This window comes from Phasianus colchicus, chromosome 1 (genome assembly GCF_987193195.1).
Source record: "Phasianus colchicus chromosome 1, bPhaCol1.hap1.1, whole genome shotgun sequence".
Lineage (NCBI taxonomy): Eukaryota > Metazoa > Chordata > Aves > Galliformes > Phasianidae > Phasianus > Phasianus colchicus.
The window spans coordinates 52451826-52466151 of NC_143436.1; the positions used below are offsets into that span (position 1 = coordinate 52451826).

A 14326-nucleotide genomic window follows, 5' to 3' on the forward strand; every position below is an offset into this window, starting at 1 on the left:
GGGAAGTGACTCTGGTATTTCATTTTTGGAAACAATACTAGGAAGGAGGCATTTAAACTGAAAACAAGGATGGTCTGTCTTCCTTCTGTATTTTTGTGTCTATTACCTGTAGACTGGTATTGCATCAAAAATAATATTGTTAGCAATATTCTCATTTGACAGCAGCACAATAGCTGGGTGAAGATAAATGTTCTTTCCCCACGTAATTATCTACACCCAAGTGCAAACTACTGGGCAAACAAATTGCTTCCCAATTTGTTCCTAAAATGGTAATAACTTGCATTCAGCAGGGCTGTCGTTGAGTTGCAGTTCATTGGACTGACTGATTTTTGTCCCTTGAGGAGTTCATTGCAATGCTCCATGGAACACATGATAAACTGGGAAGATAAATTTTGGAGACCACGAGACAGTACTTGCTGAATCTGATTCCTCTGTTGGTTCTGTTCAGGTGGACAAGGCAAACTTAATGGTTGGTTTGTGATACTGCTAGTTTAGAGGCCCTGTAGGGTAGAAGTCAGCTGTGAGAGGAGCACTAATACCATGTTACTGCAGCGCAATTCTCCAGTATCTTAGTTTGGTACTTGAGGGTTCTTCTGTTCTGGGCTAGTTTGAGATGGTGAATGAGAGTATGACTGTGTTCTGCTGCCATGCAATAGGGTAATTCTCAAGTGTGTTTGAAGCCTGAGGTGTACAAGGCCTTTTAACCTTGCTATTTAGTAGTACTGCCATAAAACAAACACCCAAAACAAAAACAACCCAAAAAACCCAGCCCTTAGTGTTTGGCCATTTATCTTCTTACTTGGATAGCTGTTGTTTTGAGCACTAGGAATGAATGAAGGATAGATGCTATGCAGTGATTCTTTAGGGGCTGAAGAATGTGTTCTTGCAGTTCTTGAAACATTTCAGGACTTCTCCTGTAAGAAGATTTGACTAAAGTCCCTGTAGCTATTTTCTTAGTTCTTTTAGGATCTAGGACTGGCTGGGAGTACCTTTTGAAAGGTTTCTCATGGTCTGATCTATATTTCTTATCCAAAAAGAACTATTCTTTATCCCAGAAGAAATCTCCAAGGTGTGTTGGTTGTGTGTACTTTAACAGTGAGGAGGTGAGGACTGTGTTTCAGTGTAATGCAAGACACTTCACATGGCTGGTTACTTAGGATTCCTCAGGAAATGATGAAACCCAATTTAGCTGAAGCATGCTGCCTCTGTGTCCTGCCTGATTATAGCCAAAAAAGGCAACCAGTTAGATTTTTGGGAGTTGCAAATGCAGGAAACTGTGTAATGGAGGGTAGAGCACAGCTGCTGCCTTGCCAAACCTGATACAACTCTGAACACAATTGAATACTTATTTCCTTTTTTTTTTTTACTACTTTTTTTTCTTTTCCCCTCCTTTCCTCCTCTCCCTTCTTTTAACCCTTTGACCACAACCTGCAGGAGACACTGCAGTGTCATGGACTCTCAAAGTCTTTTGTTGAATTGTCAGACTTTGCTATTTCCCAAGTGCTTTGTCAAGCAGGCTGTTGCAGTCTGGGCTTGCAGCTCTCTTGACAAATGAGTATTTCATGGTGAGCTCTTGATATCTACATCGTATGTCTGCATCAAATCTTTTGTTGTGTCCTCATCCAATTCTGGATTTTCAATAAGAACACAAAAAGCCAAGGAGATGGAGTGGATCTGAGAATTGTTGTTGTGGTGATTGAGAGGGAACTGTCAATGACACTGTGGGAAAGGAAAGATGAGGCAAAGCGTGGGGGTGGGTGTTTGCTCTTTCCTATAAGGCTTAAGACAAAGACTTCAAATGCAGGCTAAAGGGAGGAATTGTTTTCAGAATTTTCTGTTTGCTGAAGAATTTTTGACTCTTAATATACAACTATCATAGTTTCTGGCACAAACTCACATAGCACATACAGTGATACATTTGTTGAAAGGAATTTCCCCTTGTGCTTACAAATGTCTGGTGTGGGCATTTTGTGCCCATCGTTATTGTAGCTGATGTTTTTCTGGCTTTGTTACTGTGAGTGCTGGGATGCTCTTACATGTTTCAGTAGGTGAAGCTCAACCCCTCCCTCAATATCTTTTTGTTGGCGTTATCTATAATCAGACTTCACCTATTTGGTTTGTAGGTTGGCGAGCAAATATGCCTATGCTCTGTAGCATAGTTATCCCTGTAGCCTTCCATGACATAAATATTGATATTTTAATTTCCTGTTCCTTCTGATGGTAAAGAGCTCTAGTTTCTATCCAAGCATATATTAAGGATGCTGATATCTTTGTGAGGAAGGATCCAAGAAATAATGTTTATGGGACCTTGTAAAGAGGCTGCTGTTACGTGGTTAATGAGCCTTGATGCATGAAGGTCTGTCTTGTGATTGAAAGAATTCCTGAATGGCACCAATAAAACTGTTGCCTTATTAACTGGAAAATCTCTGGCAGTTGTGCTCTGGTTTTGATGAAATGCTAAATTTAGGGTGCTGTTTTCTTAGCACGCTGTGGTGGCATTCTTTTCTACCCAAATGCACTTTGTAACTACTGTATAGATGGATCTTTGGGAAGAATTTTTGACTGTGAAGTCTCCTGACAGCAGTATTTTTTTTTTTCTTTAATTGTCTTGGAGCTGTTTTGGTGCTGAACATTGACTAGAAAAGAGATACCAAGTGGTGGGATCGGTGTTACTACTGAGCTAATGGTTGAAAGGATATGTAGAGACTGTGTTAATCCATGTCCTTAAATTATTCAGTGTCTTTTAAGAGGGAACTGTGTCTCTTGCATTGTCTAGACTGGAATATGGTGTTTCTAAGAAGTTGTGAATTTTGTTCTTGTTGTTCATAGCTAATCATGATAAGGAGGTAGGAAGTAAAATTGTTCGTTAAACTTTTTTGATATTTCTGAGCAGGTATTTTGACTGAGTAGAGCATTAAGAGGCTAATCTTACCTGAACATTACCAACAGAGTATCTGATGCTGTGAATGTTGGCACATCTTCTGAATTGTTTGATGCTTGCCACTTTAACATGCTTTCTTTCTTCTGTCAAATAATGGCTTCCAAATGCTTTATGGTCGTTGTTTTGTTCTGTGTTACGGATTTTTTTTTTTTAAACTGCTTGCTAGTTTGTTTTTTCCCATCCTCTTGGCAGTCAAAACTTTGACCTTACTGGAAGTTTGACAACTTACCAGTGCTTACTAACATGAAACTGAAGGTGGGGGGGAGGCATACTTTGACAATGAAGGGCTCAGAGTATTTAGTATGTGCCTGTCTGCAAGGAATTTGCAAGGCAACTTGAGGCTTTAAAAACTTTTTTTTTTTTCCTGTGGCAGGTCCCCAAATCTAAACCACAATGGCACAGCGAGACGCAGATAAGTACCTTTACGTGGACAAAAATATCATTAACAATCCCCTTACTCAGGCTGACTGGGCAGCCAAGAAATTGGTATGGGTTCCCTCAGAGAAGAGTGGATTTGAAGCAGCTAGCCTAAAGGAAGAGATGGGAGATGAAGCCATCGTAGAATTGGCAGAGAATGGGAAGAAAGTGAAAGTAAATAAGGATGACATCCAGAAGATGAATCCCCCCAAATTCTCTAAGGTGGAAGATATGGCTGAGCTGACATGCCTGAATGAGGCTTCTGTGCTTCACAACTTGAAGGAAAGATACTACTCTGGACTGATCTATGTAAGTAATCTTCTCCATTAGGATAAGAGTTCTCTATTTTGTATTGTGGGAACTTACTGTAATCAATTTGCTTTTAAATGGTGTATGTTAACCTTTCATTGCCCACATACATAACTCTCATGTGAATCAGCTTCTTCCTTCTACTTAAAATTTTTTTGCTAAACTATGCCAATCCCTCTCTAGTTAATGTAGAAGCTTTCAAGGAATGCTGTGGTAAATCAGTCTTTCACATTTCAATGTCTTCATTTGCAGAATGTTTTGAATGCCATCTAACTTGCTCTTAGCAAGAAGTGAGAGCAGTTGAAAAGTGGTAAACAGGAAGTCTGAACTGAATTAAATAATAAAAAACACTATCTTAATATACCTAACATCTGACTTGCTTTTTCCCATGTCTGGAGCTTCACTGGGAAAAAATACCAGTGCCAAGCTGGTTTTTTTGTTTTTTTTTTTGTTTTTTTTAAAACACAAATTCTGGATCTCAAAATGTGCTATTAAGAAAGGCACATAATATACACATGTGAGTTTACAGATAGGGTAATACTTCCTTCTCATCCTGGAATGAGATTATTATTACTATGGAAAAGGCAGAGATACCATGCATGGGACCTATGACCATAACCTAAAGCATGCAGGAACTGCTTCACTGCGTAAGTAGTAAATAAGGAAAAGTAGGGAAGGAGAACTTGGAACTTTGACTAGTTCTACAGGTCCCTTCTGTCTTAACTCATGTGTAGCCAACAGAAATCTGTCCTGATAGCCTTTACTTTTTTAATACTCTGTCAATGTAGGGTGAATAAACTGAATAGTAATCTAAAATTTGGATGCAGTGACTGCTTAAAACATGAAGCAGTGTTTCTTGGTTTGTTCTCTAAATGCCTTCTACTTACAGAATCAAAATGGGTCTGCCAGAGAGAAAATTCCTGACAGATGTAGAAATACTGGGTGTTTCAGTATTTTAAGACACTGTGAGGTGTTTTTCACCATAGATTAGAAGATCTACTAGGATTCTTTGAAGAATGAATTTGATATGTAAACATGTATATTAACCCAGTCCTGATAATAAAGCATGTCTAGATACTTTTTCTCCTTCCTTTTGAGCTTCTAGACCCCCCAAATTTTCCTCTTTCTTCATCTGGAGATGGCAACATAAATAAAAACTGTTAACTTTCTGTCTGTTTTTGGCTTTGTTTTTTTTTTTTGTTTGTTTTTCTTTTGTGGTGTTTTTTTTTTGGGGGGGGGGATGCTTATTACTTCACCTTATGCAAAGAGATTTAGTCTTGATTTAGTCTTTTTTCTAGTCATCTTATGAGGCAAGCTGTAGATAGTCTCTTCTGTCCTAACAAAGCCTGGTTATCTCCAAGCCACCACGTAGCAGGAGTTCACTCTAGCTATCTATCTTGGTTAGAAACCTTTACAAATGGTTGTATTCTAAATTAAGAAACATGAACACAAACTAAAAGTTCTAACTGATGCTGTGACCGCAGCTCTTCAAGTGCAGCATGAGGGCATACAGACAACCACTGTCTAAATTATCAGAGAACACTTGGAGGGTGCAGAACTCCTATAAATTTAGTCACCTTCTGATCTCAAGGTTTTGAGACTTAGGAGGTTGATGCAGTTGTTATTCCATGCAGCTGAACAGGTCGTCTTCTCTTCTGACTATTGGTCAAAACCTTTGATCAGAGGGAAGAATGTTAGTTTTGTGAAGAAATAGGATATGCAAGATCGTGTGTGTAACATTTTTAGAACAGGATGCATTGCTAGGTTATGTAATAAGTTGTTGAAAATAATTCACCGGTGTTGTGAAGTCTGTTGTGTGCTGTGCAATGGGCTATTTCATTTATCTTGCAAGACATCCTCTGAAATTTCAGACGTGATCTGTGGCTGTAATAATCTGAGTTCTTTTAGTTAGGTAGAAAGTAGAATTAAAAACAAAAAATCCACACCTTTTACACATGTAAACTTAGAGTAGTAATGCTCTATTTCAGAGCCTTAGACTTGCCAAAATGGTGTTTGTGTGCACTTGTGAAATGGACTGATCTTACCCAGCAGTTCTCTGCAAGTCAGAAGATTAACATGAACGCTTAAGATACTTTCACTGAAGCAGCTGTTGCTTGATCGTTAATCCTCTTGGAGGAGTACGTGTGCTATGCGTAGGTCACTCTGAAAGTAATGCCTCCTGTTTATTTCCATGGAAGCTACAGCAGCTACAAGAAGCGTAGCACTATTTGATAGAGCACATTCTCAGCTACAAAACGCTATTTGTCAACATAGTCACCGTTCATAGGAAGGAAGTAATGGAGTTTTCCTGCAGGCCTGCTTCATCAGTCTGAGGAAGTTCATGCCTTCCTTTTTCTAAACTGTTGCTCTCTTCCAGCAGAGTTCTTCAGTCCAACTTCAGACCCTTGCACTATTTTTATTTGAAAAGGGACTGGTCTTCTTTGTGGGCAAACATGACCATAAAAAGTCATGCAAATACAGACAAGAAGACTTCAAATTCCTTTTCTCACATTGCCACTTCTTCCTTGTACTCCCCTGTGGCATGAACTGTAGTGTTAAAGAGAATCTGTTTCATCAGTGCTAGCAGTTCCCATGCTAATACACAAAGTAAAATGAGCGTGCAATGAATAGGGTACTCTGGAGTAGACTGCTTTTTACCTCTTGTTCTTGTCCTGTTTTTCACTACTGTAGTCAAAGATCAGAAAAGTATGACCTAGACTTTTAGTTGCTGTTTTGTACTATGCAAGCACTGTCTCTTACAGTAGAGAACCGAAGCTGAGGTTAAAGAAACTAGTAATGCTAAGTTAGCTTTTGCAGCTTGCTTATAGTTCCTTTCCAGCACTATCTCATAGCTGACTAGAGTTTCACTGACATTTAGCTATCTGAAGTCCCGTGCTAAAGGGTTTTATTCAGTTTTCAGTTTCCCTCTTTAGAAAGAGAGAATCTTTTTCTGTATGCTGTTGAAATGTTCCTCAAATATTTATGCACGTGCACGAGTACACACAAAGTTAAGAAAAAAAAATCCTAAAATGCCTATATAAAGTATGCTTTCTGGGGGATACAGGGTGAAAGTTGAGTCAGCTGTGTGTGAAGAGAAGGTTAATTACCTAAAATTTAAACAAGTGTATAGAAAATTTAGATATAAAACTGTAAATTGTGTAGTAGATGCTATTTTCATCCTTCTGTAGTCTAATTCTTACCTTTATCTAGCTAAGAGGCTAAATCTGATTAAGTACTTTCTGCACTTACTGTAGAGCACTCTTTACCATGTCAAAGCTCTCTTTGTTGAGAAAACAATAGAAGAGATATTAGCAATAGAAGATGCTAAATGTACTCTTCTGGTAGCACTGCAGGTATCTGTAGAGAGCTACTTATATTCAGATTTTTTTAACAGCTGCCTCTAAAATTGACAGGGAGCTCTAAACCTCAGCACCAAGGCATGGAATGCTATTCTTAGAACATGTAGGTAATACAGAAGGTCCTCTCCTACTGTCTTTGCAATTAAAATACTTGTTAGATTTGCTTTTAGATATTTAGATTGCAGTGATATTTTTCGGGAAAAAATGATACTTTCACTAGAACTATTTAGACAGTTGTATTAGAACTCAGTGGAAACCAATTGATAAGTTGATGTTTGCTGTCAGATCAGTAAATTTTGCTATGGAGTGCATTAGAAGTTAACTTTGGCTAATGTTGCTGACTCTTTAAGAATGGAATACTGTTGAATTGTTCTCTATACTCGTTAGTTTGGAACTATGCTACATTAATGGCAGTACAGTTCTGATTCTAGTTCTTGTTACAATCATTACATGTAAATTACAGAAGTCTTTGGGTTGGCAGGGTCTTCAGGAGGCCTTCTGGTCTAACTTCCCATTAAGAGCAGGGTCAGCACTGAATTCAGCCTAGTCCGGTGATCCTGAAAATCTCTAAGGAGTATGCTGGTCTTATTTTTCTCTTAGTAACTACTTTGGCTTGATTCCCTATATTGGAATCATATTTTTACTAAGTGCGGGATGGAGAGGCAACTTTTCATCAAATAGACCTCTATGAAGTCCTGTCAAGTTGCACTTGTCTAGTCTTTCTCATCTCTAGAGAAGTGTCCAGCCTATTTTCTGCCTACTGAGCATAAGTGAGCAAAGAGATAAAGAAAATAAACAAGCCTGACTCCTATCCAAGGAATATATTAAGGCCTCACAAAGTGATTTGATGCCACCAGTAACACTCACCTATCAGTAAGACTCCAAGAATGAGTTGTCTGTCCTTTCCTCTTTTTAGTAGCTGTCATTTAGTATGAAAACTGCTGAGCGTGGACAAGAGTACCTTCTTGAGGGTTGTGCTAGAGTGCCATCTGTGTAAGGGAATATATATCTTCGTATTGTGTTTGCAGTAATATCTTGCTGTCTCTCTGCATCATCTGTACCATTTCTAGACACAAGTAAACTGATTTGCTCTCGTGAAGTTTTATTATGTTGTAGTTGATTGCTTACTGCATAGATTTGTCTAGTAGATAGACAAACATGGTGTAAAATGCTTTTTTTCTAGAAGCTGAGGACTTATTTTATATAATGAAATAGACAAATATCAGGATTTTGAAAGGAGGCAAAGCCACTCCTCAGAGACAGTTAATTAGCTAGGGAGTAGGCCACTTTGATTATCGACGTGACTGATGTGTCAGTTGATGCTATTTGCATACTTTGAAAGGTTGAGTACCGTCCAAGTTGATATAACTTTAGGCGTTGCTGATATTCTAATATTGCATAGTGGGAGGCATCCCACTTAGCATCACTGGAAGAAGCACTTGAAAATGACTGATCTGTTTTCAAATAATATGCTGTTTAAAGACACGTGTATACAAAATTTTAACTCTTTATTGCTGGGGCATTTTCTTTCCAGACCTACTCAGGCCTGTTCTGTGTGGTAATCAATCCTTACAAGAACCTGCCAATATACTCAGAAGAAATAGTGGAGATGTACAAAGGCAAAAAGAGGCACGAGATGCCCCCTCACATCTATGCCATCACAGACACAGCCTACCGGAGTATGATGCAAGGTGAGTGCTTACTGAGGTAATGATTCATCTGTTGAAATCACAAATCAAGATTGCAGTCGAAACACTGTAGAAGAACCAAGAGCTCATTGCTATCAAAAGGCATTGCTGCACCATTGCTTACAGACATGACACCTCCTTGGTGCTAGTTCTTGTGCTCAGGTGAATAGCTATCTCCTGCTTTGGTGTATTGAAGAACATTACAGAAAGGTCTGACAAGTGCATGATTACATATATGAGTGTTTGGTTTCAGTACAGTGGGGCTCAGAGAAGCATGCAAGGAGAACTGAAGTAGGTAGATTTTTCCCTCCGTGATTGTATGGAGCCATAACTACAGATAGTCAAACAGCAATTCAACAAAGCCATTAAAATCCAGTCATGCAGTCTGGTTGGATGAAGTTAGCTTAGTATAACCTGCATTTTGAAGTGTGACGATTAGTGGTAGTTTATTAGTTGTTTTGTTACATTCTTGTTCTGTTAAAAATTTATATCAGACAATATTAAACACATTTGTAGGCTTTTTATGGATAAAAGCAAGCAAGCAATTTGGCACGTTTCCCTAATACCTCCCTTTGTATACCAATGAGAAGCAGAACCATATATATTATCTCCTTGATTGTCACTTGAGAATTTAAATACGAAGTTCTGCAGGCCTGTATATATCTCTCCTTCTCTGAGGAGGTCTTTCACAGGGTCGGTGCTTATGTTTGGGATGCTTGGAGAGTGTTCAAACATGGAAGTACTCTATGCTTTTCTTCCTGTTTATACTTAGGCTATGTGAAGAGGCATGCTTTGTATGTTTAAAAGACGGTTTGATTTGGCTGGTTTGTATGAATTTGACTTTTCTGATGGATAGCAATGATGATTAAGGTGTTGGTCTCTCCGAGTCTCATCATCAGTTTCACTTTTTGGGCAAATGCCAGTTATAATAAAGACATGCTTTAAAATTGTAATTAGACTCAATTTTAAACACTTGTGCTTTTTCCTTGCCCTCACTGTTATTTGTACTTGCAAGCATGGGAAGAATATGGCAATGTGGTTGCCCAGAGTGGAAAGAGAGCAAGAAAAACTTCTTCCACTTGCCAGAGTTAATGACTTTAAGCAATTTTTCCTTGTGGAGAATGTCGAGGAAATTTGCTGAGGTATGGTGCCATGTGGAGCAGAGCACATGGGAGAGCTAGCATGATGGATAAATTAAGCTGTATTGGTAAAAGCCTTGAGAGCGAAGGGGAGAGCCATACAGTGAGAGAGCAGTGGACTAGTAGCAGAGTACTGATGGCAACTCATTGAAGATGTGATAGGTCTGAAGAAAATACATCCATAGTACTTAAAAATTACTCTGAAAGAAGTACTGTAAGCAGATGGAAAAAAAAAAACCCTGGATCTATATAGGGCTTTACTTTCTTTGAACAAAGACTGGATTTGCCATGAATCACAAAGATAAATGCACCTCCTATACAATATATGGCAGCATGTTTGTGAAGCTCTTATCACTGTTTCATTTCCTTTATTACTTCCTTCTTTCTCTTGCTCATTCCTTCTTGTCAGCTGAAGTACCAACATATATTTTCCTTAAATGAGCTATTGACTAAGTCCTACCAACGTTACTGTTCCCTAAAAAGAAATCTCTTCTACTTAGCATCAGAAACAGACTCTTTGGCATTGCTGTCAGGAGACTGAAGATGTCTTTTTCCTTCCATTGTCAACAGTTAAACCATGTGGAATTGCATGTGCATGCAGCTTGTTCTTTTTCACTGCCAGATAAACTAGTATGTGGCAATGGATGTCCAGACAGCTGCAGGAAGGAACAGATGAACTTTGCTTGTCTGAAAGTGCTTCAGAGATAGTGATTGATCTACATGGATGTTTCCTTTCATTTTGAAAAGAGAAGTGTTTCCGTTGGATCACTGCTTGAGTGAAGTCTAAAACTCAGAAATCTCAGACTTGAATTGTGTTGGTGCACTAAGCTGAAGATTGGAAGCCCTGCCGCTGTTTTTCAGCGGCAGAAAGTTGAAATGAGCTCTTCTGGAGTGTTTGCCTTTTCCAAAATCACAGAATCACAGAACGGTTTCGGTTGGAAGGGACCTTTAAGATTGTTTAGTTCCAACTTCCCTGCTATAGGCAGGGACACCTTTCTCTAGACCAGGTTGCTCAAAACCCCATTCAGCCTGGCCTTGAATGCTTCCTGGGAGGGGGCATCCACAACCTCACTGGGCAACCTGTTCCCAATGTCTCACCTCTCTTACAGTAAAGAACTTCTTCCTAATATCTAGTCTAAGTCTGCCCTCTTCCAGCTTGAAGACGTTTACCATCATCCTGTCACTACATGCATGCCCTTATAAAAAGTCCCTCCCCAGCTTTCCTGTAGGCCCCCTTCAGGTCCTGAAAGGCTGCTACAAGTTCCTCTCAGAGCCTTCTCTTCTCCAGGCCAAAGAGCCCCAGCTCTCTCAGCCTGTCCTCGTAAGGGAGGAGCTCCAGCCCTCTGATCATCTTCATGGCCCTCCTCTGGACCTGCTCCAACAACTCCATGTCCCTCTTGTAATGGGGGCACCAGAACTGAACACAGTACTCCAGTGTGGTCTCACAAGAGCAGAGTTAGAGTTAAAGGGGCAGAATCACCTCTTTCAACCTGCTGGTCACACTTTTCTTGATGCAACCCAGGAAACGGTTGGCCTTCTGGGCTGCAAGCATACATTGATTGCTCATGTTGAGTCTTTCATCAATCAATATCCCCGAATCATTCTCCTCAGGGCTGCTCTCAAGCCATTCTCTGCCCATCCTGTATCTGTGCTTGGGATTGCCCTGACCCAGGTGCAGGACCTTGCACTTGGCCAAGAACAGCCAAAACTATTCTAGCTACACAGCATTCTCAGCAATTTTGACAATCTAAAGGCTTGTCCTGGCTCTTCTCTGCACATCATGTGTGTCTGTTTGCTAGCAAAAAATACCCAGAGATTGTTGTAGGGTTACTTGCTGCTTTATTTTAACTTCTAGCAGTGGCATTCCACTGTATACTACTGGGAGCAAAGGTAAGTAGGCTGTTGTAATGTCTCTGGTCCTGGCTAGCCTCTAGGGCAATGGAAAGCAACATTCCTATTCCACTTTCTTAGTGCTGCTGCTTGGCAGTGGGGGAGGCTTGATGCAGCAGCCAGTGGTATGGCAGGAATCTGTTCAGAGAATAGAAGATAAAAGGGTACAGTGCTCCACATGAGCTGGAGGCATTTAGGATTAGTCTGCCTTCCCTACCATGCTTTCTGAGCCCCAAAGGCAAGGATTCCTTCATGGTCTGAAGAAGGATAGCAAGCTGGTGACTGACTTATGCCAGCATGAGGTGTAGTTGTCTCTTAGCTGAAGGAGTGGAAAAACTTTGCATTTTAATTGATTTGGACTTCCTTTTTTTCTGGTTTTCAGTTAATTTATGGTATTCTAATAAGCAGGCCTCCTAAAGGGAGGTCCTTTAGAAAAGGGGTAGGGAAGGGAGAAGAAGATGAAAGTTTTATTCCACCTTCTGCTAATCCAGAAACTATTTAACCCTTTTCAGGCATTTATGCCAGTGCACTAAGTTTGGTCCTCTTTTTGTGTCTTCCATGGTTAGCCCATTTAGAAAAGCGTCATGGTGGCATTTGTATATCCCAAGGGGTTAAATTGGGGGTTGGTTTTTTTAATTTGTTTTTTGGTTAAATTTCACCAAAAGCATTTCCTTGAAGCTATAATATAACAGAGAATATGTTTTAAGTATTTTTTTTCCCCTCCTTTTTTCCAACAAAGGACATTAAGACTCAGAAATGAGATAAACCCACAATTTTGCTGCATGGTGCTTGGAGATACTTCTTAAGTTTCAAGAGAAGAACTCTGAGGAAATTATAACATTTTTGTTTTCCAAGAAAACAACCATTTGTCTTAATGTTTCTGTTCCCTGGGTAACCTGAATGCCAGATGCCTCAGGTCTGACTGCTTTCAGAAGAATTATTTTTCTGGCACTGATGATGGAAGCAGAGTACCTACAAGTGGAATGGTGTCTGAAGCAGACAAATCATTATTGTAAAGCAGCAGATGTTCGTTGAAGGGATAAATTCTCTACCTCAATTCACGTTCTCTAGAGGATCTATTAAGAAAAAAAACCTTTTAAAGCTATTAAATGGCACCTGTTTGTCTATTCAGAACACATAGAAGAAATTTTCTGTGTCAAATATGAAGCTAGCAATAAGCTATGAGTTTTCAAGGCGTCTGGAGCATGATGACCGTTGTTAAATGTCAGTGTCTGAAAGTTCTTTGTACATAGCTTTGATATGTGTGGTTATTCTAGAATGCTTTCTTCAAAGCTCTTTCCTTGTACGTGTACTCTGCCAATCCATTAGCCTCTACTCAACCTGCTCAACTAAAAGATGGGTGGGAGAGGGTATAAGCAACACACTGCTACTGAATGTGCTTCATCTCACTTCTCATCCAGTTTTTCTGCATGTCAGTATAAGGTTCCTAATGGTTCACTGAACAAAACTCTTTAAAACATTGTACAGTTATTAAATCCTCCTTGACCTTGATGGATTAGTCTGCAGAGAAGCATATGCAGCCAGCAGCTTGGGGTTTAAGCAGTCTATGGGTTTGGTGTTTAAAAGAAAAAAATTTTGAAACACAGCACCTTCCTGAAATTTCTTGGCCTTGTTATATTAAGGGATGAAAGGGTTAGCTATTGTAAGACAAATTACTTGCTTTTGCGGGTCATTAGATGCACCTCAGACCCAGCTGTCATTTTCATAAGAAACAGTCCTTTAGGTCTGCTCCTGTGGAACATGACCTTGAAGTATTTTATTCATAGTTCTCAGATGTTGACATATTTCTTAAGTTTCCAAGCTAGTAGAATGCTTCTTTTCTAATTTCTATGTCTCAGTGTTGCTTTCTCAGCTTGCTTTGTAGCTCTGCTCTGCTATACTGCACTGTATACTGTGCTGCCCCAAAACACATCTTTATTTTCTTTAAGATATTCTCTGTGTGTTTGCCAATTCAGGAATAGCTGATTGAGAGTCCGCTCAGATTATGCAGGGGCACAGATGTCTCTCTCAAGCTGCATGCAAAAGTCAATTCTGTTTCCACTAAAACCAAAGGAAAATAGCATGTGGTTTCACTAGTTTATTTCTGAGATTTGTCCAAATTTCTGATGCAAAGGGCAGCGTTAAATTTGGATACCAATTACGGAGGATGTTTGTTTGATGGTATCTGTATACAAATTGCAAGAAAGGATGCACACAGTTTCTGATTTTTCTTAAGAGATGATTTACATGTTTGGAATCATCTGAGCCTTCTAAATGCAACTCTGAAAAGAACGCGTCTTGAAATGTGGTTCTCAATAGAACAAGGAGCTAAAAAGAGTCCATTGCCCACTTGTTTTTTAGTAGTTACCACACCCTTTGCTTCATTCCTGCAAACCAGAGCAAGAGCCTTCTGGCAGTTCTTACATAACAGCTCAGCCCTTTCTGTCAGTCCCCCTTCTGCACACTGTCCTAGGACCACGAGCAGCCTGAGCTTTTGCAGGCTATATAGTGGTTTTTCTTTCCTGTCAGAACTTCGTAAACATTTGTGTAGCCTAAAATTACAGCCTAACTTATTTTCCCATT

General features: G+C 39.6%; 1 protein-coding gene across 2 annotated transcripts in view; it reads left to right on the forward strand.

The window, feature by feature from the left end:
* Positions 1-14326, forward strand: part of MYH9 (myosin heavy chain 9) — a 68104-nt gene that overhangs the window by 11282 nt on the left and 42496 nt on the right. For both annotated transcript variants that reach the window (XM_031600090.2, XM_090142927.1), the window contains exons 2-3: positions 3315-3667; positions 8561-8717. In XM_031600090.2, coding sequence (XP_031455950.1) covers positions 3335-3667; positions 8561-8717 — 490 coding nt within the window. In that variant the 5' untranslated portion in view covers positions 3315-3334. The remainder of the gene's footprint in view (positions 1-3314; positions 3668-8560; positions 8718-14326) is intronic.